This window comes from Piliocolobus tephrosceles, chromosome Y (genome assembly GCF_002776525.5).
Source record: "Piliocolobus tephrosceles isolate RC106 chromosome Y, ASM277652v3, whole genome shotgun sequence".
Classification (NCBI taxonomy): domain Eukaryota; kingdom Metazoa; phylum Chordata; class Mammalia; order Primates; family Cercopithecidae; genus Piliocolobus; species Piliocolobus tephrosceles.
The window spans coordinates 5813086-5840621 of record NC_045456.1 but is presented as its reverse complement, the minus strand read 5'-3'; the positions used below and the strand labels follow the sequence as shown (position 1 = coordinate 5840621).

At 41.6% G+C, this 27536-nt stretch overlaps 1 protein-coding gene across 4 annotated transcripts in view; it reads left to right on the top strand.

Annotated features, from left to right (window-relative positions):
• The window catches only part of NHS (NHS actin remodeling regulator), a 367235-nt gene that overhangs the window by 253609 nt on the left and 86090 nt on the right, over positions 1-27536 (top strand). Inside the window, exon 1 of one of the 4 annotated variants that reach the window (XM_023198972.1) lies at positions 11641-11950. The exons of 2 other annotated variants lie outside the window; for them this stretch is intronic. In XM_023198972.1, the coding sequence (XP_023054740.1) occupies positions 11917-11950 (34 nt within the window). In that variant the 5' untranslated portion in view covers positions 11641-11916. Of the gene's footprint in view, positions 1-11640; positions 11951-27536 lie in introns of those variants that run through there. One more of the 4 variants, XM_023198973.2, reaches the window with a different exon arrangement.

Sequence of the window (27536 nt, the reverse complement as noted above, 5' to 3'; positions counted from 1 at the left end):
GTATGAGTCTCAACTGACAGGAACCTAGGGTATTGGAAGTGATAGAGATGGCAAAAAGTGATTTCTTGACTGGAAAAATATCCCCAGGGGCCTGCTGGTGAGGCCACATTCATGTCCCTTACATAGTGGTGCCCTCTGTGAATCCTGGCCTCTCAGTCTCTCCTCACTGTCTCCCTCAGTAGAAGAAAGGAACACAACCTGACACACCGCCATCCTCCATGCTTTTCTTCCTCATGCCAGCACCCTTCCTTGCCCTCTGTAGCCACACCCTGGGCCTTCACTGTCAGTGTAGCCTGTGGGGTCTGCATAGCACAACAGCTTGGGCCACATCTGAAATTATCATTGGAGTTGTAGGTCTCAAGCTCAATTGCCTACACAACCAGGCAGCCAGCTTCAACCTGTGACAGAGTTGGCATAGCATACTAAGGAGTGGTGGGGACTGAGATGCTGTGTGTGTTCTAAGCAAATAAAGGCATTCAAAGTCAATTTAAATATACGTCATTGTACTGTTTAGGCAGGACAGCTCCCCCCAAACTGCCTACCTCCAAATGAAATCTTCTAGTATTATTTATTTCTCACAAGGACTAATGAAAGGGCAAAACTACAAGCCATGTCTGAAAATTCTGGTTTATCCTTTTCTGTGCCTAGCAGAGCATGGTGTAAAAACGATAATTAATATTTGATTTATTTTTTTACCCTTTGAGTGATGTCTAACATACATACATAAAAGCATCCAAATCATACAATTCAAGGAATTATTACAAAGTGAACACACTCCTGTACCGGCTACTAGGTCAAGACTTAAAACGTTATTAGCTTCCCAGGATACCCCATGAGCTGTTCTTCCTCCCCAAAGGAAATCACTGTCTTGATTTCTAACACCATAGATTAGATTTACCTGATTTTTAACTTTAGAAAAATGGAATCATACAACCTGTGTCTAGCTTTTACTCAACATTATATCTGAGATTCACCCATACTGCATGTCACAGTGGCTTGTTCATTCTCATTGCTGTATAATATTCCATGGTGTGAAACACAAGAATTTCTCTATCCATTCTACTATCAATTAACACTTGGTTATCCGTGGGTTTTGGACCCTCATTAATAGTCCTGCAGCATGAGAGAGAGACCTCAGGCAAAACAACAGAGAGAACTGGATGTTTGTGGTGGGAAATGGTCACAGTGGCAACAAGTGGACTTAGAGGTGAGCCAAGGCATGATGGGAAAAGATGACAACAGCATCTGCTACAAAGCCCTTCTAGAACAGCAATTGTCAAACTTACAGATCAGGATGGTTTTATACTATTAAAAATTATTAAGGGCCCCAGAGTGCTTTTGTTTGTATGAGTTATATAAATATTTATCATATTAGAAATGAAAAATGAGAAACAAAAGTAATTTATTTCAAAATCAATAAACAATAATTACATATACTACATTATATATATTACATGTTTATAAATAAAATATTTTGAGGAAAAATTCTATATTTTTCAAAACAAAAAATGTCAATGAGAAGAATGGCATTCTTGTACTTTTTTGCAAATCTCTTGACTAGCAAGCAATGTGGCTTAATAGAAGACTGCTGGATTCTCATATCTGCCCCTACGTTCCATCTGGTATGGTATCACATGTCACTTATGAAAGAATGAGTGAAAATGGCAAGTAGTGTATTAATATCATTATAAAAATAGTTTTGACTTTGCAGACTCCCTGAAAGGGACCCCCAGAGGTTCCCTGAACAAAACTTGAGAACCACTGCCCTAGAACACAATGGCCAAGTGTCAGCCAGCTTTAGAATAGAAACGTCCAATGAACTGAAACCTCTAACTTAGCCCACACAATGGGGAGTTGCTACTTACTGCAAATCACCATGAATTAATTTGCTTCTTAGCTGATTAAAAACCCATATTTTCTTCTCAACACTTTATAATCCTTCAGTTTGAAATGTATTGCTTTTGTTCATTTTAAGCCAGCAATGTGCATTAGAAACGTGATGTGAGTCATTTATGTAATTTTAAAAATTTTAGTAGACATTTAAAAAATGCAAGAGAAATTGGCGAAATTAATTTTAATAATGAATTTTATTTAGCCCACTGTTTTCAAAATATTATCATTTTGGCATATAAAATCAACATAAAGTGTAATCATAAAAATCAAATCATATAAAATTAATATAAAGTATTAATGAGATAGCTTACATTCTTTTTTATACTGTCTTCAAATTCCAGTGTGTATTTACATTTGTTGCACATCTGAATTCAGATGGTAAATTTTCATCAGAAATACTTGATCTGTATTTAGATTTCATATAATTCTATAAAATTTAAAAAAGTAGATTCACAAATCCAGATTCTTCCAAATGTACTTAAAAGTTTTCCAATAACTGAATGCCGTATCCATATTCAAATTAATTAAAATCAAATGAAATTAAAAATTTAGTACCTTATTCACACTTGCCACATTTCAAGTGCTATATAACCACATATGGCTAGGGGCTGCCATATTGGAGACAGCAGATCTAAACTTTTAATCTTCTGCTTTTCTTACCTATTCTGTCCCTTTGTTCTTCAGTGCTTAGAAATTTGATTAGGAAAAACTTACTCATCCTCATTATTTGCCTAGAAAACTGGTACCATGATGGATTTCTTCATAGGCAAGTTGAGATATTGGACAAAGAGACAGGTAGGGGTGGGAGAATCACTGTGCAGCCATAGTTTGCAATGGCAGGTTCCCTTTCAGTTTGGCTTCCAGGACTTTCTCATTTGATGTTTTCACATAACTAGAATAATCTCACCTTGTTTCTGAAACAGCTGTGAAATATGCTGCAGCCCCCAGCCAGCCCTAGAATGGACTTCTTTCTGGTTGAACATGTCAGAAACTTCAATGGGATGACGCTGTGGACTTAGAGCAGGCTGCTATGCTTATTTGAACTAAGCACCGGGAAGTTTGCTAAGTTCTTAGTGATGAACTCCATATCAGTGTCAGAAAGTTAGAGCAGGTATTCTTGCCTTTTGTCTCCTTGCCTTCATTCAATGGTATGCTATCCAAAAGGTAAAGGGACAGAATGGAATGAAATTCTAAGCCAAAAATGCAGCTCTGAGGTTAGCATCTTATAACTCAAAGGCAGCAAAAATAATTTAACAAGTTTGAAAGGAGAGAGCCGAAGAAAGTCTGTACAGAGTTATTTAAAGATTTTGTTCTGTTTGTGAACTGCATCACTTCCAAGCCATTTTGAATATAGGAAAATGAAAAGTTGCTCCATTTGACACAATGGGGATCTCTTACTTATTACTCTCCAAATGAAAAAGATGAATTCCAAGTCTAAACATTTGATCCCATTGCTGCGAGTTTTGTAGCTGGTCAATTGTTTGTCATTGAATGGGCAAATGAGAAAAATGAGTTTTATCTCCCTCTAATATTCCCCCTTCCCCAAGTTGATTGCTTAAGCTTTTAGCCAATCTTATAATTCCATCATATCCATTCTCCTAATGTTGGACTCAACAAGAATTCTGCATCTGGGTGCAAGATGTCATTTAAAATGAATCTAAAATGAACTGGAAAGCTTCTGGAATTTCCTTATCTGAGGTAGCCAAGCTAAATAAACTTAATTGGCACCCATCAGGAACTCAGTGAGGGCTAGCACCATTCTGGTTGAAATGATTTCATGCTAAATGTCATGCCAAGACTGAAGTTTTCCTGGGCTCCGTGTTGAATCAGATACCCTAACTTTTCTGTTTCTAAGGCCACAGTGCAGAGTGTCGGAGACCAATGACCACACAATACTACTGGCTAGGCACAAAATGCCTTTCAATTAATACAATCAAGTCAGAATCAGGAGTTACATAACTAATATAGCAACTGTGCACCATCTTGAATACATTTGGATTGGGGAAGCCAAGCTTTTCTTTAGCACTCACACTAAAGGTACCAGAGTCATCAAAAGATGAACAAAAGTTCAATCTGAGTGCTAGAACTATTAGGGACCTCAGTGATTATCTAATGCTGTCTCTCTTTTCCTGAATGGTCTTGCTCCTAGGACCATTTTAATGTTCTTTCTCCTTTCTGTGTAAAATACAGTTAATACAGTTTTGTTTTTACTAGGATCCTCATGCAATCTTAGGTGAAGAGTTAGCTAGTTCTAGAACTATAGAAAACCCCATGGTTTCTCCTCCTCTCCCATGCCCAAATCCTCTTCTACCTGCTGGCTGATGCCTCTGGTTTTACCATTCCAGGTTGGTCCTCTCAGCAATAGGTTTAATTTCCATTAAAATGCAAAGAACCCTAGGACAGGCTTAAGCCACTATCAGGTGTTTTTCACTTTGTTGTGAAGGAAGGGTCAAAGTAATATGTGGTGGAATGAAAATTTTCTTTCTGTAAGGCCAGAGGGTTGGAGAAAGGAAGAGGAAGTGCCAGCCTGGAGGGCAAAAGGTTCGAAACTGGGAACTTGGGGGCCCACATGGCAGCTCCACAGACTCTCTCACTCCTTCTCCCAAAATGTCTTTATTTGTATGTATTTGTCTTTGGACTCCCTGTGGTGATCAGGTACTTGATAATTGTTCTTGCTAAAACTGGAGCTCTGCCAAGTGGAAGGTTTCAATACCGAGAGGCAGCTCAAGCCCAGGATGAGGGTCCCCAGCCTTGTCAGAAGGGCGTGTTAGTGCTTTTTTCTTTTCTAATCCCAGTTTGTGGAAGCAGCAGTGGGGATCTGTGCAAAGAGGGAAGGTTAGAGTGTTGTTTTCAACTTCATTTGATATGGGAACTCATTATCCAGGCTCAAGGGAGAGCATCGCATAAGGGAGTATATGTAGCCACTCATGCATGCATCTGCGTGCTTACACCCATGGACTCACACTCATACACACACAGCGCTGTCTACACGTGAATGTTCCTCCTGAAACTCGGCAAAGCAAGTGACAGATGTTTCCTGTGGGTAGCTGGGATTTCAATCCTGCTCTTGCTTATTGTCTGTTGTACTAGGATTGGAATGTGAGATGGTAAATTGGATGGGAGATGGTAAATCTGTGCTTTCTGAGGCAGGATAATGGGTTCTCTACCGTTTATCCTTGGGGTAACCCAGCATAGTGGTCAGGAGCCCAGGCTCTGCCATTTACCACTTCCAATGCCTTGGGCAAGTTGTTTAACCTCTCTACACCTCAGTTTCCTGATCTGTAAAATGGAGGTAATACTATTGTCTGCCTTGTAGAGTTGCTGTGAGAATTAACCGAAGTAGCACATACAAATAACTTAAAACCATGCCTGACACATAGTAGGTGTTCAATAAATATTTACTGAATGAATAAACCATTAAGTTTATCATTATTATATTATTACCATGAAGAAACTTCCATTGCATGTTGGCTTTAGATTTAGTGGAAACAGTGAGGAGAGAGTTAAGAGTTGTGACTTCTGTTATTACAGTAGGGCCAGATTGCCCTGCAGGCTCATCTGCAGATATTTCTCAGTGTATGAAGGAAAAGGGAAAACAACAACTAAATGCCTGAAAACAAAACAAACAATGAAATCTGGGGTGAGGGGGAGAGGGAGATTGACATCTTGCAATTAAAGAACAGCTTTAATTTAAGAGACAGTTGAGTCAGGCCTGGATATTTCCTGTTTCTAGCTCCAGACTTTGGTTGGAAGTGTTGTGCTTCCTCCTGAGTTAAAATGAATCACAAAAGCAAAGCATACTGTTCTCTTTTTTGCAGCACTCCTCACTTCTTGCTCCCTTCTCTGCTTCTTGTCCTGGCTTTCTGCCCTGATATAGAAACCAAAATGGCAACACTTCCTTGATGAGAGCAGAGACTGAGTAGTGTGGGGCTCCACAGTGGTATGGAGTACTATGTAAACTCTTCTTGGTTGATCTCCTGATGAAAAGCAACTGATGGACTCAGGAACTGGGTCCTGAGTGCTTTATCCTTGAGGTTCCCCATTTCTTGACCATGTGGTGAGGATGGCTGCAACAGACACTGGCATCAGGCCTGGTGGATGGAGGCTGGAGCAGCTGAGGGGCAAGGCAGCTCCAGGCCACAGCCAGGCCTTTAATTTTCCACACATGTTCACATATGTACAGGAATCCAGCAGATGGGCTGCAAGCAAGCTTGGGCAGCAATCCACTGACAAGTAGCAGTAGCTCTGAATAAACCACATTGGCCTGGGCTACAAATTTAGCTCCAGGGAGTGGGGACTCAGGCAAACAAGAAGAAAAGGCATTCACCCAACTTTTTCCTGAAATGCCAGAGGAACGAAACAGGTCAGTGACGAATACAAAATTAGCTTCTGGCCACCCTCCAAAGTGATCTGACCTATTTGGGACTCATCAAGAATAAGGCAAAGGAAGTTCCGTTGCCTGCATCTTGATTTGTCAAGGGAGAAGAGAGAGGGTAAAAATCGCCAGGTGGCCAGATTCCCTGAGTCACCGGTTATGGAGCATGTGAGTGGATATCGCTGGAACTCATGAGAAGGGCTCTGGGAAATTGACTTTGGGCCAACTCCTAGTGCAACTTAGCATGCAAATGATAACCCCGGTGGATGCATTGGTAATCTAGTGTGCCAGCTTGGTGGCCCTGGCCACTGAAAGGATAGTATCGAATTCTGAAACCCTTCCTGCAGTCTAAGGCCATACCACCCTGAATGCACCCAGTCTCATCTGAAACATTTCCTGCAAGTTAAACTCATATCCAAGACTCTTCTGTAAAAGGGGACCTTGGGTCAAGCCAGCAAAGGGACATTAGAGCCCTAGTGGAGTGCAAAGCTGACCACAACTCCTAGCAGGTCGGAGCTGGTAGTGGATGCTGTTAATGCCCTGCCTACATCTCCTTTACAAGCTAGTGCATCGGTCCTCCAGCTGCTGTGAGTGATGGCTGCTAAATGCTATAGCTGCCCTCTTCCCCAGAGACCTCCAGGTGAGACCAGCTCTGTGGTGCATTTTGTGCCCCAGAGATCTCCTTGGGATCAGGCTGGAGCAAATATCCAGCTGAGACTATACTCCTGCTCAGTCCCTTCCCTTACCATAGCCAGCTTCCTTCATGCCCCTTCTACTAAGAGCACTCCATACATTACTTGAACAGTAGTGTCAGTCTTAACTTAGACTTTGCTTCTAGATAACCCAATCTTAGGCAGAGTTGGGAGGAGGGGCACTTATGAATAGTCTCAAACCTGACTGTACCTCAGACTCACCTGGGCAGCTTTAAAAATACAGATTCCCAGGCCCCACCTCCAGCAATTCTGATTCAGTGGGTCTGGAGTGAGGCCTGAGATTCTATAGTTTTCCTGAGTTCAGTGTTTGGTAATTTTAATGCAGCTAGTCCTTTGACCAATGAGAACCACTCATTCTAGCCCATTGTCTTTATTTCTTTTCTTAGATCTTCTAAGAAGCATTCATTGATCAAGTTCAGGAACAAATCACACAATCTGTCAATGACACTAAGAAGCAGAGATGTAAGTCAAAATATCCACAGTCCTTGGCAAATCTCTTGGAGTCCAGCATATAATGCTGACTCTCAGAAATTTCTCAGCAAATTGCATCTTTACATTTTTTTCATATGTGTCCTGAAATGTAAAGGTTTATTTGGTTGGGAAAAGGGAGAGACTTTTGAGGCATCAGGTTACCATGGAGTTTTCCAAAAAGGGATATTTGACCAAGTTTAAAATATAATTAATGCTTTCCATCCTCCATGCTCAGAAATCCTATTAATCCTATTAATCCTCCTTTCACTAACAGACCTAAATCTTCATTATTGTTGGTTGTGTGGATGATTTAGTGATGAAATTCAGAGAGAAACATTTTGTTTTGTTATCAGAGACTCTATATTAGGAAGATTTATGACTAGGTTCTCATGAAAGACACAGTTCTAGGGATTTTTAAGCAAATGGACAATTAAATAACTGAATGAAGGTGGCTCAGACTAATGCAGAATAGGGGACTATTCTAGATTTTGTAATGATATTGATGATAATAGTGGTAAGAACAGCAACAAAACATGATTGCTAAGATTCGTTTCAGTGCGTAGTATGTATAAGACCAAGCACTAATTACTTGATCTGTAGTATCTTATTTAATTCCCCCAGCAACTCCTTGAGGTAAATGTATCTATTGGGGATCAACAAAGGCTTTAAAAAGATGAAACTTTATTTCTCTCTTGTGTAAAAGAAGTTAAGGGCTTGTATGCAGACTCAGCAATAATGAGGTACTGAGACTTCTTCCGGCTCCTAGTTCCACTATCCCTAGATTGTGGCCCTCATCTTCACAGTCTAAGATAGCTGCTGGAGTGCCAGTCATCACATCATTGGCCTAAGCATCAGGATGAAAGAAGGAACATGCCCTTTGTCTTCTGGGGAGTCTTTCTAGAAATCCCGTACCACAGTTGCTTTGACCACATTGACCAGGTAGCAATCCCTAACTAAAAGGGAGACCTGGATATGTAGAATTTTGGTTGTGTGGCAATGGGTGCAGTTTTTTAAATGAGATTTTATAAATTTGAAAGAGAAGGAGAATGTGGAAGGTTTACTAAGAAATTGACAACTTATGCCAAAGTAGGTAATATTCTTATCCCCATTTTGCAGATAAAGAAAATAAGGCACCAAGAGACTAAATGACTTGGTGAAGTTCACACACTTTATAGGTGGCAGTCACAGTAGGACCCAAGTCTCTGTGATCATCCCTCTTCTGACTGCTATTTCGTCCTGTCCATCTTTTTTTCCTATTTTGTAAAACAGTTTTTTTTTTTTTTTTTAGAGAAACATTTGTTCATTTCCTTCTTTCTTGGTGTGCCTTTTACCACCTTTGCATAGGTCCTAGCCATTCTTCAAAGTTCAGCTCCAACGCCCCAGAAAGCCCTCCCCTGCACCCACAGCTGCTTTCTAGTAAATATTTATTGAGTACCTATTATGTGCCAGGTACTGTTCTAGGCACTTGGGCTTCATCAGTGATAAACAAACAAACCCTGGCTAGCTTAATAGCTGTGTGGCCTTAGTCAAGTTCTCTGAGCCTCAGTTCTATATCTATAAAATGGAAATAATAAAAAGTACTGTGCAGAGTTATTGTGAAGATTAAAGATGTTACTGTATATAAAGTGCAATTACTGACATATCATTAGATTTTGAAAAATGATGCCTTTTACTATTACTGTTGCTATTATTGTTGTACTATTGTACTGTATTATTATATTCCCCTAATGAGAAAAGCTATTCCTTATTAGGCTGTAAACTCCTGGGCAGGAATAGTATCCAAAGCATTCTGGTATCACTGAAATACTTGATCAAAGTCAGAGCTTATTAAATGTTTGCTGAGTGGATAAAAAGAGTTTTGATGTAGAGAGAACTTCCTGTTTACTTATGCTGTAGATTTAGGAAACGGGGATAAATAGCCTGAGACCCATAGGAAGAGTTTTTTTTTTTTTGGCGGGGGTGGTGGCCGGCGGGGGTTTGCCCAATTTAAACTGTGAGTGTTGGTGGGTGGTGTCCTAAAGAAAAACAAGAATGAGTAATAATCTACTCCTCATACTCTTCCGGAAGGCCTCAGAAAGAAAATATATCCTTTTCCTTTCAGTTTCTTTTTTTCATCTTCACTGATAAATTTCATGTTCCAGCAAGTCCTGCTGATCTCTTTCTGTGTTTTATTTCTGTCTCCTAATTCTCTTCTCCATCTCTGATCTTTGCTACCTATGGGAATAGGGCTACTGGCCTAGTGTTCACAGAAGAAAACTTCTGGAAATCAGGAGACGTTGTGCATCCAGGGTCCTAGAGCTGTACACTCTAGTCCTGCAGACAGCACCCCAGCAAGAGCTACTCAGTGCTTGCATCAAAAGTGCACATCAGGTTTGTTGAGCACCAAACTCCCTTTATTTTGCCATCTCAGCCCGGCTTTCCCCTCAGCCCTTCTGCAAAGGTGAAAGGCAAGTTCACAGGATGCAGGGCCTTCTTTCTTCCCTGACATCTGGTTTGATTCTGGGCAGCTAAATAGTGGCTTTGCCATGAACAACAAAAGCTAATTCACTGTGGTGGTTTTCAAACACCAAGTGCAAATATTTTTCCTTTTCAGCTTGGGGTCACTGGAAGGGAAAAAACAGGGCTGAGAGGGAGATTAACCTTTTAAAACCTATTATGACTTCCCAGAAAAAATAAAACAATGGCAGCATTTCCTTTCATTCGTGAGAGTCTTTTCATGAGTGATTGTTGTTTGAGGCAAGATTGGGGCCCTGAAGAAGATTTTTAAATACTAGCTTAGCTTGGTTTTCTGCTCAAAAGGCCACCATGATTGCTTTTAAGAACCCACACAAATCCCTGTAAAGCCCAGGGCCACCCTCTTTGCTTTCTCTCTCTTCTGTCTTCATCTCTGGCTGACCTTCCCTCCTTCTCTCCAGCCCTTTGCTTTCTTCCCTCAATCAGGGGCCTGACTCTCTGCTAAAGGGAGGGGTCAGCGCAATTAGCAGGATTTTAGGCAACGGCCATGCCAGCCACTGATGCCACTGACAGATGCTTGGGAGGCTGAAGATTCTGTCTGGGTCATTTCTCTGAGGTTCCAGCCAGACTTTCTGTTGATTTGGGCTGTCTTAATGCATCCCAGAGCCTCAGCGCCATTCAGTTCCTCTTCGGAAATGAAGTCACCCGTTCTGGTTCTTACTGCACATGATTGAGGATCAGAAGTATCCAATACAGGGAGTCACAGCCATCAGCAGAAATCTGGCAAATGAGAAAAAAGCAAGTCCATCTGCCTCACTAGTAGTTCTTTTATTGTTCTCTCTGGACTGCAAAGCAAAAGCTCGTCTCCCACTCTTCATTAGTTTATCTTCTTTCCTTCTCTCTTCCCTTTCAGCTTCTGCACACAGATTCACTTGCTGGGCTCAGGTGGGAGGCAAATAATGTGCCATGAAAACATAAGGCTCTTAGGACAAAGACGTGGAAGTCCCTAAACTCTCCCTTTCTTGCCAAGAGGAAGATCTGAACAGGGTCCAGGATGGTTGCTGTTTGCGAAGTGGTTTGAGTATTCTTGCTATGCGCTATTACTGCTGTTATCAGCATCACGAGAGTCTAACATGTTGATACAGGTGGTGTGTGTTGGTAGGGGGTGGGTGGGAAGGGATCAGAAATTGATTCGTAACCTGCAAAGAGCAAACTCCAGTTGTATTGCCTCCACCCCCACCATTCTTGTCCTTTCGGTGTGTGTGCAAATATTTGTAGACCTGTTGAATAGCGCGCCCTCACACCAACCTAAAATTTCACAGCCAAGTAAGCCAGCCCCAACCTGGTGAGAAGAATGGGTGGCAACCTGGGGCAGCGATGGAGTGATGGGATGGAATGTATTCCTTCTCCTGATCAGGCAGTTGGTGTAGGGGCTGGGCTGCTGTGGCTCCCTGGATTTGGGTATTTGTCCAGCTTCCTGTCTCTGGCAGTGTGCTAATAGTTTCCATAGCCACATGGCACTTGGCAGAGCTTCTTAAACTGGTGTGGCCCGAGACTCTGCGTTCTAACAAGCTCCTATGTTGATGCCTATGCTCCTAACCCCCTGGCCAACTGCACTTGGAGTAGCAAGGCTGTAAAGAAGTCCCACTGGGACCTAAACTGCTCCAGGGATGAAAAAGGAAAGTGCTAAGCCCCTCCTCTGGAGACAGGGTGTGTCCAGGCTGCCCTGGAGTCCTGATTTGCCATTCCAAGTGAACCCTGGAGGGATTAGCAGCCAGTGTAGCACTTGGGTGAGACCATCTCCCCCTCCAGGGGGGAGCCCTAGAGGCAGCACAGAGGTTCTGTGAAAATCTGCCATCCTCCTTGCAGAAGGTTGCCCTCTCTCGCCCTCCATCCCCCCCTGCCCTGCTTGCTGACTTAAGCAGATCAGCTTTCAGCTCTCTGGCATTCAGAGACGTCTTTGCATAAAAGAAAAGGCCCTTCCTTAAGGAGCAGAGCGGGAATCCAAGCATGGCTCTGGCCTGCTGCATGCCCAAGAATGCAGGTATTTGGGGTTTGCAGCATTTCCTGGCAAGACAAAGGGGAGGGGGAGGCTAGGTCTAACGAAGAGGGGCTTGTGCTGTAGCCACCTCCTGTTCTAGGGGAGAGGAGAAGTATGCTTCCCAATGTAACTGAGCCCTTTCACAGGAACAGCTGTGAGGAGGGGAATCTGCACTTGACCCTCACTCAAGGCTGACTTTGACATTTAGGGTCAGTGGCTCCTAAGCTTTGAGGACCTTGCATTGCTCATACTGGCTCGCCAACGTTTTCACCTTTGCTCTCCTTTTGAGGCATCAAACTACCCAAGACAGAGAGGACAACCCTTTCTTCCTTCTCTTCTGCTCTGACATTTGAACATCTTAAAGAAGGGCCAGAGGGTAGCACAAGTGGAGATTCCAGGGCAGGATTCCAGGGCTCTAGCTCAGGACTGCTGGGAAGGGGCCCCATCCTGCATGGGCTCACACCAGGCCCTATGCTGCTTTCTTCTCTTCCAGCACTGCCCCCTCCAGTCTTCTTGGAATTCCTCAGTATCTTACCCTCATCCTGAGATTACAGAGAAAGATTTATTTATCTCTCAGTGTCCCCAAAACAGCCCTGAACTGAGAGTCCCCAGACCAAATCCCCCCACCTCTAGTTTCTGTTACATCTTCAATGGCCTTACACAAATCTGTTAAACCACTGTGGGGCCTGTCTTGCTTTCTTTAGTCCTCTAAGCCCTCCTTCACTATACTTCTTTATCATATAAGGTTGGCCATGCAACTGAACCCTCTTTGAAAAGCATTGAACTTTTTACAGTATTCTTCCAGCACTGGGGTTATTAGTCCTTCAGTTGTAACTCAGGCTCCTTAATGTCAAGGACAGTGCCTTACTCTCATTTCTTGCTATGTGCTCTTAGGTTGTTCTGCAGGAGGTGGCTAGTGTGACAGTTGATGCTGGCCACTCTCCTTGCCTCAGCTAAACCCCTTCACTGCACTTTTGCCTCCACTGCCTCTGCAGAGGCTGACACAGGGCCAAGCTTTAAGGGTCTCCTATTAGCCCAACTGCTACCAACACTGTGTACGCAGCCTTTCTTAATGAAGGGTTTGTTCTACCTGCTGTCTGAGAACACTCTCTCTGAGCTGCCTTTCCAGGCCATGATGATGGGGAGGCACTATTGTGTGCAAGTTTGTTACTTAAGATCCCTCAGGAGAAGAAGGAAGCACGCCTGTGAACCAGGCAGCTTCCAACGGGTGTCATGGAGCCTCTATCAGTTTGTTCAGGACATTGTGGTTTCTGAATTTTGTGGCAGAGAAGTTGTTCAAATACAAGTCCTTAATATCATATATATTTATGATAAATAACCATTATTTGAGGGGCAGGCCAATTATAACAATTAAACACCCCAGACCAATTAAATCAGAATATCTGGGAGTGGGTCCAGATAACGTGCATGTTTTTAAAGCTCCCCAGGTGGATTCCAATGTGCAGCCAGGGTTGAGAATCACTGATTTAGGTAAGAAGTAAGAACTGCACTCCCACTCAAACCCCCAATTCCCCTCAGGGAACCAAGGAAGACAATTAAGGGCCTAAGTTCATACATTTTCATACAGATCAGTGGATTCAGGAGAGAACGTCCAACAACCAGATAGTCTTTATTTATTAGGCCTGAAGAACTAAGTAATGGGAGAGAGTACCAAAGAAATAAGGCCCTGCCAGAAGTTTCAGTTTAGGCTCAATACAAAAGATGAGAAGGCCTTTAGAATAGCTTGACCCAGTTTTCCCTCAAGAGTTGAAGATCCAAGGCCTACGCGTGGCTGACAGACCAGGAAGGGACTGGGTGGGGCTGGTGGTGGTGACAGGGCTACTTGGCAGAGGGCTCAACTTTTTTGAAGCTGCTGGCATGTCATGAGTTTGGCTATCTTTGGGCATTAGTCTCAGCAAGGTCATGGTACTCCTGCCAACTCTGGATGGCTCACAAGTGGGAAGACTAGGCCCTTAATCAAAGATGCCTTCAAGTAGGACTTGGCAGATATTGCATTCAGCACAATAAAAGCTGAGGGGAAAATGACCGCTTTTACCTTAACACAAATTTTATTACCACCAGGTTTCATTATAAAAATATTAGAGGTTTGGGTGTGTGTTTATTACATAAACAATGGAGTTGCTCTGATCTTCACCAGCTTTCAAACTGGAATCTCAAAGGGAGTTCTATTTACTATATTTAAAGCCGTGAAACAATTGTTTCTCATGACTGCCTTATAAGCATAGGAATAATGCAGGGAAAAACAAACTCTCTGGTTTCTTTCCTTCTCAACCCTTGCCAAATTTCCCCAGTCGGGAGGAAGGCACAGCCACGTCCTGGATGTTGTAGCTAATAGACTATATTTGGGCTAGGCTTACCAGGGATAGGATGGTCTTCAGGAAAAGTGGGCGTGTGACTCAAATTTCAGGCTTCTGTTGCATCTAGCTTAGAAGGGTGTCCTGGAGGCTTGGGCAGGTGTGAGAATCACTTAAGCTGATCAGGCAAATTCTCAGAGACACAGACCCTTATGCCAACCCATAGTCAGTGGTCAGAGAGTACAACAGCTATTGTCATTATGTGTTCCCAGATCTCTGGGCATTTGTCTTTCCCAGAAGCAAAGCTTTCATGTCAGTATCAACGTCATCTTAGGTCCCTTAGTTCATTCCTGGGAACCCTGCATTCAGAGGGAGCAAGGCATAGGCTGCCACTGTCTCATGGCAAAGACCATTTTGTCAATTTTACTGATGTTCTGTATTTTAAAATTAATGTATCTGATTTTATGCTCTTTACTTGAGATTTTTAATTATTAAAAATATTTCTTAAATTGAATGTTTCATTAAAAAATGTGGGAATTGAAAACTATAAATTTACCTCACAGTATAGCTTTGGTAATTTCCGTTGGTTTTTCTATGTGGGCTTATTGTTGTTGGTTTCATCCTCTGAATAGTTAGTTTTGGGCAAGACAGCATGGTGTGAGGAAAATGGGTTTTGGTGTCTGCCAGATCTGGATGTGAATCTTTACTCTGCCCTTTATCAGTTGTGTGACTAAGTTATAGGATCACAACTTCCTTATTTCTAAAATGGAGATAATAATATCTGCCTGTTGTATTCTTTAAATAATGATGAAATGAAAGAATTCAGGCAAAGGACTTAGCATGGTGCACTTAGTAGATGCTCAATCCATGGTTGCTATGGATAATAATAGCAAAAGTAATGCATCACTGGCACAGGCAAAAGATTTGTGGCTGGGAAGTGCCCTCCATTTGTGTGTCTTGGGCAGAGGGCCAGGACAGTGGGTATCCTTTCTGGATCAAACTGCTTATCCTAATGTCCTCCAGAGACACTGGCAGATGGGACATGAAATACCAACAGTGTGCCTAGGGGAGGGCATGCAGCCAAATGTTACACTGAATTGAGCATGCCAAGGCAATCCAGGAAAAAACTCAGCACAAAAACTCACCATTCAGAAATTCCCCTAAACTGTCTTGATCTCATTTTCTCTTGTGGGGTGTTCCTCAATGAACTATTTGAGCTTCTTTACCCCAGATCTGGCTTCTTTCCTGGCTACCCAGCTGGGTTGCTTTCCCCTCTGTAGGATTTTGACTGCACATTATAGCCAGAGCCTTGAGGGAAGTGAGCATTTGGGGAGCAAAACTTTATGGAGCAGCATTTCTGTGCTGGGCATTAGGCTTGTCTCTGAGTTTCAAACATGACTAAGTCACAGTTCTGTTCTTGAGGACTTCCAAGTCAGGTACCTTAGTCCATTTTCTGTTGCTATAACAGAATACCACAGACTGGGTAATTTACAAAGAAAAGAAATGTATTACTTACAGTTCTAGAGGCTGAGAAGTCCAAGATCAAGTGGTTGCATCTGGTTGGCTTCTGTTGAGGGCTTCATGCTGTGTCATAACATTGTGGAAGGCGTCGTAGGGTAATAGGGGGGTTGCATTGAGAGCCAAGCTGGCTTTTATAATATATCTACTCTTGTGATAACTAACCCATTCATGTGATAACCCATTTAATCCATTAACCCATTAATCTATTAATCCATTTAATCCATTAACCCATTAATCTATTTATCCGTTGGTTATGGAAAGAGCCATCATAACCCAATCACTTCTTAAAGACCCCACGTCTTAATACTGTTAAATTGGAGATTATGTTTCAACATGAGTTTCTGAGGGGACAAACATTCAAACCATAGCATCAGGAGAATACTGACCCATGAACACCAGAAAGGTTAAACACAGTGCCTTGAGGCCCATTCACAGGAAGGAGGAACCAACTCTTTCTTGTGGGGTGGCATGGGAAGCCAAGTGAAGCTGATGGAGGAGAGGACTTTTGAACTGACTTTTGTCAGGATAAGTAGGTTAAGACGTATCAAGTTTTCGGTGAGTTTTAAAAAATGCCTATTTGCCTTTGGTTGATTCTTGCCTTCTCTGAGTCTGCAGGGCATAGGAGGTGATGGAGGAGATAGTAAGATTTAGGAAGGGATAAGGCTGCAGGAAGCTATAAGCAACTGTAATCTGCTATCCACACTCTCTCCATCCTGCAGAACTCCACTGTATATAGAGGTAGACTGAAGTGGAAGTTACTTATCTGTGTTCAAAGCAGAATCTTCTAATTTTCTCTGAAACCCACCCTGTACTTCTGAACACTTTGTTGGGTAGCATGGCTCTCTCTCTCCTACTCCTTTTGGCTCAGCAAGAATAATGGAAACTCCACTCTCCTGAAGGATATTGCTTTTCATGGCCTTGCATGTGGCTATAACTCATTGATCTTGAATGTAGCTGCACCCCCTGGCTCCTGAAATGGCAGAAAGGACATCCAGAAGGGAATTAATCTCAGCCATATCCATTCACAACTGAAACACAGAACTGGTTCTTCAGCGTCCAGAGGTCAAATGTCAAGCTCCAATAAGAGGAAAGATGCAAATGCTTCCTCAGCTTCAAGGCACTGAGGCCTCCCAGGAATGTTGTCTTTGCTCCCTTCTTGATCCCACCTTTGCAATTAAGTGAGGAGGAAGTTTTCATTTGTTCTTCAAAATAGAGTAAATCACTCTTCTCTCACCACCTTGTCTTTGTGTTATGCTTGCCATGGATGACATTTAGCCATTAACAACTAAGCTCCCTCTTCCATCTAAGTTTTTATCCCTGGAAACATTCACAGGCAAGTAAGAGCTGCATGATTAATTTTTGAATAAGGATGTGTTTGAGAACAGGCCAGGGGCACACATCAACAGCCACATAGCCCTAGGCTTAAACGGATGACAAATTCTGCATCCCAACTAATACAGGCCTATAGTTCCTGCTTTGAAAACCAGGGGTGATGACAGGGGCCATGGATTTCTAGTGCTTTCCACACCTGTCTCAGAAAGCAAGCAAAATAACCACTTGGGAGAATTAAGATAATTGTGTGTTGAGTGTTTTTCCGTAAGAAAGAGTTGATTTGTTGCTTCTCTTGATTAGGCTTTTATTTTTGCCCTTCTACCTCTCTCCACTGAATTTTTAGTTGCCTTTTTAGTATTTATATATTTACTTTTACACAAAAGACATCGTGGGTAAGAAGAGGAGATTTTATTTTGAAGAACAATGACCACATTAACAAGGTGACAACAGATAAGCTAAAAGTCACTCCATTTTCTGCCGGGAAAAAATGTCCTTTGCTGCCAAATCACATTCTGCTTCTCTTTGTCTACTCTCCTTTTATAGGAGGGTGGCAGGCCCAGCCACTGATGGACTCAGAAGAAATATCTGGGAGATAAGATACACCTTTGATTCATATGAGAAAAGAAGCTTTTGAGTTCAATGATAAAAAATGACTTCCTTTCCTGTTCCACAACATTCTTGTGGCTGGAGCCCTCTGCAGGACAACAACATTTCTCTGCCCTTGGTCCAACATATCAAGCTGAAAATAAGTATGAATTCTGAAACTTGGTAAAGGGCAAAAATCCAATTTATTGCAATTTAATAGATATATAGGCTTAGATCAGATTCTGTAGGTATAGAATCTGCCCTACATCCTGCTCTATATTTGGGGCAAAGCTGAGAACCTATCTTTAAAGTGTCACAGTTACATTTAGAGACCCAACCCATTCAGCATTCTGTGAAAGAACAGTAGAACCAAATATCCATGTGTGATTATATTTCCAAGTGTGTCTATTTAAAAAGAAAAGACAAAAACAAACTTCAAAATGATTGGAGAAAGAAAAACTGGATGTGGGATGGAGGAGGTGACCAGGGAAAAGGAAGAAAGCTTCTAAGGAAGTGAGATTTGAGCTAGGCTTTGATGAATTGGTAGAAATGTGTTAGCCAGAGAAACATTTTAGGGTATATCTTTCTTTCTTTCTTTCTTTCTTTCTTGTTTTTTCTTTTTGTTGTTGTTGTTGGAGTCTCACTGTGTCGCCCAGGCTGGAGTGCAGTGGCGCAGTCTCGGCTCTCTGCAACCTCTGCCTCCCGGGTTCAAGCAATTCTCCTGCCTCACCTTCCCTAGTAGCTAGGATTACAGGTGAGGGCCACCAGGCCTGGCTAGTTTTTTTGTATTTTTGGTAGAGACAGAGTTTCACCGTGTTAGCCAGGATGGTCTCAATCTCCTGACCTCGTGATCCACCCGCCTCGGCCTCCCAAAGTGCTGAGATTACAGGCGTGAGCCACCGTGCTCGACCCAGGGTATATCTTTCTAAGCTTTGGTTTCTTCTACAAAATCTCATAGACTTGTTGTAAATATTTAATGGCATAATTAAAATAGTGCACCTGGCACACTGCTTGGGACATAAGGACTGAATAAATGGTTGTAGTTGTTGTCATTGCTACTATTACTATCATTGCAATTAGGAGGTGGTATTGGAAGTACGTTACCATAGGTAATTAAAGCCCTTTTTCCTGACCCCTTTTCCTCTGATCTTATCCCATTCTTTCTGAGACTGTCATCTTTTATATTTTGGCATACTTTGGTTAATATTAGTTTGCTTCTGGCAAGATGAAAGCAGACCCAACCAAGTATCAAAAGATTTTTTTTAACACCACTCCTTTTCCCAATATAACATCTTATACACTGATTTACAATTTTGGTAGTGGGTGGATATTTAAGTGAAGATGTAAATATAAAACTAATAGCTTATGCTATAATTTCTCCAGGGGTCTTTGTTTTTAGCAACTTATTTTAGCAATTTCAAAAACTATTCACTCCGGTTATTTTGATTTTCTTCTAATCTGTTTATCTTCCAGTGATTTCATCCAAGTCAGAAAGGAAAGGTGTTTCTGAAAATAAGCAATGAAACATTTCTTTTTTAAGTTTAGCACTTAAGATGGCAGTCTAAGTATTTTTGCCTCATAAGTGATGGATATAATGTGTTTGAGAGGGGCTTGTCCATTGATGTTAGGGATTGAGGAGATTGTCACATGCAGTGGCTGGGGGAAACCAGGACGTTAATGTTAAAAGTAATTTAATGACTTATGCGCTCAGGAGATTTATGCTAATTGCTTGGCCATAGCTTATCCTCATCACAAACCTCTGATGCAGGTACAATTATTCTTCTGATTCCATAGATGAAGAAAATGAGGCTTAGAATATTTACATAACAACTTGCCCAAGATTACAGCTTAGTTGTTACAGAGCCAGAATTTAGACTCAGTTCTTTCTGGCTCCAAAACCTGTGTTTTTGTTGTTGTTGTTGTTGTTGTTGTTTGTTTGTTTTGTTTTGTTTTTTACCAGTAGATTATACTGTCTGCAGGGGTTTGAAAATAATGATCCCAAACTAAACATGGAAGTGATGTTTTTAGGTTATCATACAGTGCCTTGGGGAAATGGGAGCTCCCAGTGAGGTTAAGGGTTAAAAGATGTGCTATGGCCTGTGCTACAATCTCTGTTTAGTTCATCCAAAGTAGAAGGAATTTAGTTCTGATTCGAAGGTGCAAAAACTGATCAGAAGAAATGGCCTCAACCAAAATGCAAGACTGTGAACTGAGAAGTGGTGTCACCTGGACAAAGGACAGAGCCAATAGTGTCCTGTGTCTTGAAAAAAGGGAGAGGCATGGTAGGTAAAGTCTGTTACTTTCATTTTGGTTTCTTTAATGACACTAGAACTTTTTGCTAATTAACTTGATTGTCTGCAACTGATATATTTATTACTAAGCATTGTTTATCAATGACATATTGTTCAAATGTTTGTTTCCCAGGAGAAGGTTGTAAATGTCCTCTGGTATCATATAAGGTGATAGATTAACAAGTGCTGGTAGTCGTGGTAGGTCAAGAAGTTACAATGCAGAATTTCCAACACTGTTGTTCGGATATGTTGGCAGGTCAGCATGAAGAGATGGTGTTTTTCCATGATGAGAAAGATGATAGTTTGTCCTCTAATTTCTTAACTTTAGCATCTGGTGAAGTTGCTTGCAGGGACTATAGTTTATCTCATTCAGAGTCTCTGAATGAAGTAACAAGTAGCAAATATGATTACAACTCTTTCTGTAGTTATAAAAACCTATTTTTAAATGTCTCCCATCTACAATTGGCTATCTTCATACCACCATCTGCTTTCTCAAATTTCCCAAGGCCACTTGCTCTGGATAACCACAAAGGTGCCCTGGGCCAACAATGCCGCCTGTTGACTGGAACAGAGAACTCTTGGATTCAACATCTTTTTTCCCCTCCACTTCCCTTCTTGCACCTTGGAATGATAATGCATGTGTCTCCGAAGTTCCCCACACCAGCCAGATGTTCCAGTCATACAAAATTGCTTGCAATTTCTCATCACATCATGCTGTCTCACACGCCTACAGGTCTGTGTACACTAAAACCTCCGAATGCTTTTATGACCTATTTTGCCTGGCTATTTCTTCAGTTTAGAAGCCTTGGCTTAAGCATCACTTTTCTGGGGGAAGCCTTCCCTGAAATTGCCCAGGGTGATTTAGATATCTCCCTTTCCATAGCCCATATGTAAAGAAAAGATAGTTGTGCCTGTCTATCTTTTAGTGGATGGTGGTGCTTCCAAGGGAAGAGGGTGAACCAGTACCCCTATGAGGACCTGAGCCAGTGGTGGAGATAGGGAGAGATAAAGTCAGGCATGGCCCCAAACAGTCTTTTATATGATCATCTGAATTTTTTTTGTAATTGCATGCCTCATCCTAAGCATTCTTATAAAATTAGCAGTATTATCTATGTTATGTAAATGTAAAATAATCTCTCCTCAAACAATCATTGAGTAAAGCTAGTGGTCCAGGAACATCCTTCTATATTTATCCTGTGGCTTCCTGAAATGCCAGGCACAATACAGTGTATCTTGGGAGTGTGCGTAAGTCCCCCTGAAAACCAGGTATAAAAAAGTGTCTCTCAAGGCAGCCATTCAATGGTCTCCTTCAGAGTAGGCACTAGGTCTTTCATCTCTGCCATAGTATTGTCTAGGGGATTTTAGATACTCAAGAAATATTATTTTTTGGAATGAGTTAATCTTTCAAGTGATATCAGACATAATAGAGAATCAGTGTCATTAATCTTCAAAAAGACAGATATTTCATTTGTAGACCCCAAAGTCTCCATCAGCCTACTACTCTTTCTCTAATTATTCTTGCATTTCATCAGGCACTGGCCTTTAAAATTAATTTTTAAAACTATCTTCTTGACTTATATTAACATTGTTTACTCACTACCATGATACCAGTATTGTTTTCCACTCTTCATTGCAAATACATATTTTCCAGCAATATTATGGGGGAAATAAGCCTTGATGGAAAAACCTGGAACTCTAAATACCATCTGTAGTTTCTTTTCCATGGGAAAATATGTCCTGAATTAAAAGGGAAAACTGACTTAGAAATGAGCTTCAGAACACTTCGAGGCTGAAGACTGACTGCATTTAAGCATCAGACCCCTGCATCCTATGGCTCCAATTTATACGGCTTACTGCCCGAAGCCTGGGGGCCTAAGGGAGGGAGTCTAAATCCAGAGACATAAAGTGACATCCTAGAACTGCTGAAGCGGGCAGGGAGGACCTCAGTGTGGTCCCCTGCTGGGCTCTTTCAAGGTTCTATCAGCATCATCACTAGGCCATCTTGGATACATATGGACCATCCCAGAAAGCCAGAAAACTTCTTTCTTACAAATCCTACTGAAATTTACATCTCTATGATCCCAAAACTGTTCCCCCTTGAGACAAGAAACATCTGAATCATCTGTTTTAAAAAGTCAATTTGTAAAAATATTGTTTGTTAAGAAATATTTATGAGTGAAGGAGCTCCTATGTGCAAAGCAACTTTCTAACACGTGGTCCACTTATTATGAAATTATTCTGCAGAATCTTCCTGTTGCTTTGTCTTTCTCCTTTTATGTATGTATGTATGTATGTATGTATCTCTTTAGAGACAGGGTCTTGCTCTGCTGACATCCAGGATGGCGTGCAGTACCGTGATCACAGCTCACTGCAGCCTCGAACTCCTGGGCGCAAGTAATCCTCCCACCCCAGCCTCCCAAGTGGCTGGGATTAGCCACCATGCCCAGCTGATTTTTTATTTTCTGTAGGGACAGGGTCTCACTATTTTGCCCAAGCTGGTCTCAAACTCCTGGCCTCAAATAATTCTCCTGCCTCAGCCTCCCAAAGCACCGGGACTACAGGCATGAGCCACGATGCCCAGTTCCCTTTATCCTTTTAGAAGTGAATTACCGTAAACCAAAACCTTACAAGAGCAAGCCAAACTGTGCCTTGATTCTCTTTCATGTCAAAGTCTAGGTGGTAAGACATGGATAAGGGGCTTTTGACAAGAACAGGAGACTTCTTTACCTGGCTTCTCTAGTAAAGCTTCTAGTATCTCAGAGGGGCCATTGATTCTCCATATCTGGTAATTTCTCCATACCTGGTCATTTCTCTTTCCTGCTATTCCACTCAACCCTATCCTCAAACGAGGAAACCTTCCCTCCCAATTGAGTACATGATACTACTTTTATGTCTCCTCTGCTCTGGAAATGTCATTTCTGATTCTGCTGGGAAGGCAACCAATGGATGTCCCAGACTAGAGCCTTAATCCACTGCCCTAGGCATGTTCTCAGACTGGGAAAAACTGTTGGGAAACAAGTTCAGAACCTGAACTAGGTGAGACTGCAAATACTGGTATAGACAGGTTTGTTTTAATTTATAAGGTTGCTCAGCAAGACATCGCCTTTTTCTGGAACAAAATTAGTATGTTTTTAACTGCAGATGTAGAAAAAAATGTTTAGGGTACAGACCAATGTATTTTCTTAGGTTTATAAGGAAGGTTTCCTTCTCTCTGTTTCTCCTTTATCTACTCTTTATGAAACCTTGCAAGAGTAGACTAAAAGGGACCTCTTTTCATTACACATCTTTTTTCCTAAGAAGCAAAATGAACTAAATTAATTCATTCACTCAGTACTGTAAATACCAAATGAAAAAGCCATAGACGTATAGATGTAAATACTGCTTCTGTAATTGTGTGTGTGTGTGTTTGTGTAACTAGAGGGCACCGGGAGAAAGAAAAAAGAAATTATTCAAAGTTCAAAGGCTCCAAGATTTACTAAGAAAATAAGAAAAGGGAAAAAGAGCACAAGCATTCACATGCTAAGATAGCTGAACGATCAAGTAATATGTTACCCCAGCATTTTCTTAAAAAGAAATGGCTTTTGTAGAAACTGGTGGAAAGTCCAAATCTGAACATTTTTTCTGAGTATAATAAATAAAGCTAGTAATCCCTGTAGAGATTAAGAATGCAAGCTTTGGAGTTGCTTTCACGATGCTGAAATTCCAACATACAGTCAAGGTTGAGAACACTGCTTTAAGTACTTAGTTGTAACTTCCTTTCTCAGATAGTTCACTTTGGCCCTAATTTGGTTTATAATTACAGTATTCCTTCCTTCCTTTTGAGGGTTTCCATCTGTACATTTCCCAAGTGTGTGGAAAGGGAGGGTGGACAATCTCTTTCCCTCTCTCCTACCTGTGTCTTTGCATACCTTATCTTCTTAGGAAGACAGCATGACTGTGTTGTTAAATACAAAACTGACCCCATATTCTAACAAATTGTAGTTCTTCTTGGCCCACAGCATTACTTTTTAATTTCAATGATGGATTTCTAGGGGTCGTGTATTGGCATTAGCAGTCTTTAAACACATGATCTCTTTTTCTCTTCCTTCCATCCACTGATTGTTTCTTGAGGGAAGCTCTGAGCCATTCGCCTTGGTGATTCTTTCCCCAAAACCATATCACCCAAAATCAAGCTGCCAAGCCCAGGATTGGAGGAGGAAAGGTGGTCTTCTGGAATTGTATCCATAGGAATCCTTTCTGAACTGGCACTTTCATGGGTCATATTGAAGTACTGTGAAGACCTTGAGCAGCGACAGTATTTGGAGCCATCAGAAAGGATTTATCTTTTATTTTTTTAAGTCTTTAGTTTATGATCCTTGTGCTCAAACCAACAATCCTCAACCATTAGTATCTGTTTTGACATATGGCCAGAAATTTATTTTAAAGAACGGCATTAGTTAGCCTTTTCTGCATAAAAAATCACCCAGTACTTAGTGGCTTAAAATTTAGTGCGTGGTTCTTCTGGTCTGGGATGGCTCAGTTAAGCTCTGTGGAGCTTGCTTATGTGTCTATAGTCAGGTGGGGCTGAATGACCTAGAGTGGCCTTATTCATGTCTGGTGATTAGCAGACCAAGATGGGGGGTAGGAGACAACTGGGCCACCTGTACCTCATCATCCAACAGGTTGGACCAGGCTTCTTCATGAGCAGCAGTAAGCAGGGACAGGTGCCAAGACCAGCAGAAGCAGAAGTTGCAAGGCTTCTTGAGGCCCGGGCTAAGACATGTACAATGTCACTTCCACCACATTCTTCTGGCCAAATCAGGTCATAAGGCCTGCTCAGATTCAAGGTGGAGAAACAGATTCTGCCTCTTGCTGGGAAGAGCTGAAAAGTAGCATGGCTATTTTTGAAATCTACCACAATAACGAAGCACCTGTATTTGCAAATTTTTATATGCATAAATTAAAATGGATTTGAAGTTCTTCCAATAGTAGGCTAATTCTCCTTGTATTCAAATAAGTGTGAGAAAAAGGGGTGGGAATTTCCCACGGTTGTGATAATGAGTGGTTCGTGTAAATACCATGGGTCATGGCAGAAAAAGGTTTTGAACAGCTGCCCAAGAGACAGTATAGTGAGGTAGAAAGAGCACGAACCTTGAAATCATGCAGACCTGAGTTCAAACTCCATCTCTCCAACTTGTTAGTTGGATGGCCTTGGGCAAGTTATTTAACCTCTCTGAACATTAGTTTCCTAACCATAAAACAGGAATAATAATACTTAAGGCACATATCTGTTGTGAGGATTAAATAAGGTTATGGGGTAATGCCCAGAACCTAGTAAAGAGCCATTCACGGTGCTAGTTTCCTTCCTTGACCCCTTAATTTTGTGAAATTAGTGTGTAGTGGGCATAGTGATTCTTTCATTCAGAATCAAAGCTGTCCCACCCCTTTCCCTTCCAGATACCAGCTTGTCTTTTTTCACATATTACATATCTTTGAGAGATGACTTCAATACAATATTTTTCAACCTGGGATCTTTGCAATGTTTGCAAACATAAACTTACAGTTAAAAATTCCAAGACAATTCTTAGCTTTGGTGCTATAGATTATTCACATTTTTTAGTTGTGCATAGCTTGCTTTTTCTTTATGGTCTGGATATACTGTGCAATTTTGGAAACCCACCATCAGAAAAGGAGGCTTTGAAATACTGGAAGTTGGGCAGCAATGTATGGGAACCATGTTTTTTCAGAAAGGATGTATTTACATTGGATAAGATTTTCGAACATATCCAGGAATTCTAAGCAGTGAGGTTAGTCTTTGGGGGCTAGAGGAGGCCAGGTTGGGCAAAACCTTTGCTTAATCTTCTCCTCTGATGCATTCTATAGGGCTCCATTTTGGCTAAATCATCATAATTCCCACCAAGACAGCACAGAATGATAATGGTTTTATTTATTATTTTATATTCATTGCCAGTATATGCAAAGTTTTATAGCTTGCTATAAATTGAGAGGGATTATCACAGCTGTTACTTATTTTAACAGGTCACAATCCAGTAGTTTATGCCAGATGGTTTGGAGAATTTTGAGGGAGAAATTTTATACGGGCAGCCATATAGATACTAGCTTGGGTAGTCGCACCCTGAAATTAATTTACATTTGTTATGATATAAAATATATATGAATAAACATATAGTTCCTTATGAATGAGTGATCCATTTTATAGCAGCTATTTCTTCTGGAAGTCAAGGGAGTCCCTTGTGAGCAGTGGTGGGGCAGCAGCAATAGTAATGTGCTGCTACTGGGATAAGTGAGAAGTAAAGCTCTACCACATGCATAGTTCTGGAGGGGACATTCAACTTGCTCCAGGGAAGTAAGCCTTGGAGACAAAACTGAGTTTTCTTTTTTTTTTTTTTTTTTTTTTTGAGACAGAGTCTCGCTCTGTTGCCCAGGCTGGAGTGCAGGGGCCGGATCTCAGCTCACTGCAAGCTCCGCCTCCCGGGTTTACGCCATTCTCCTGCCTCAGCCTCCCGAGTAGCTGGGACTACAGGCGCCCGCCACCTCGCCCAGCTAGTTTTTTGTATTTTTTAGTAGAGACGGGGTTTCACCGTGTTAGCCAGGATGGCCTCGATCTCCTGACCTCGTGATCCGCCCGTCTCGGCCTCCCAAAGTGCTGGGATTACAGGCTTGAGCCACCGCGCCCGGCCAAAACTGAGTTTTCATAATTGGGTCTCAGCACGTATTTGAGTCAAAGAGAATAAAGCAGGAAAGTCACCCTCGGTAAACATAAGGAGAGAATGGGTGTGGTATAAATACAGTAGAGCTAGAATTGGGATCCCCAAGTTCACCCTCAAGGTCATTCTGGGACCAAAAGGTTATCCAGCCCTGGGCAGATCACAATTATTACTTCCCTTGCAGATGCTGAGGTTTATAGGTAGCATGGCCAATTCTGGATGCTCAGCTGAAACAGGAAGATAAAATGAGTACTGATGATCAGAAATCATTTTAGAAGGTACTTTTGGTTCCAAGTCTCATAGAAAAATTGAATTACACAATGAAAAACGTAGAGAAAATTTTACAGATCATCTCCACCCTCCTTATTTTATAGATGAAGAAACAGACCAAGAGGATCATTTAAATATGATCATCTTAGTTTTTACAATAAAGAAGTAAAATCAGACTGTCAAAGTATTTGGGCTCCATTGGCTTCCTCCAGTCTTTCTCCCCTCGATCCAGCCCCACGAGTTCCTCTCCTGTATCCCACCTCAGCTGGGAAAGGATCACATTCCCACCTGTCAGAATAATCCAAAGACCATGTCTAAAGCACACTTGGATTTTCTTGGTAAATTGTCTGAGGCATACCACCTCTTGAACTGAATTACAACTATTTAGCCTTTTAGAGTCAATTCTTCCAGCTCCTGTAAAATAGGAGTCAATTAAGATCTGTTTGTGTCACCAAAATAGTAAATTAACCAGAAAAGGTGAATTTAAAATGGAGATTTGGAGCATATAACAGCTAAAATCTATATGTACAAAATCAGGAAATGACAGTATTTTGATAATTGAATAGTC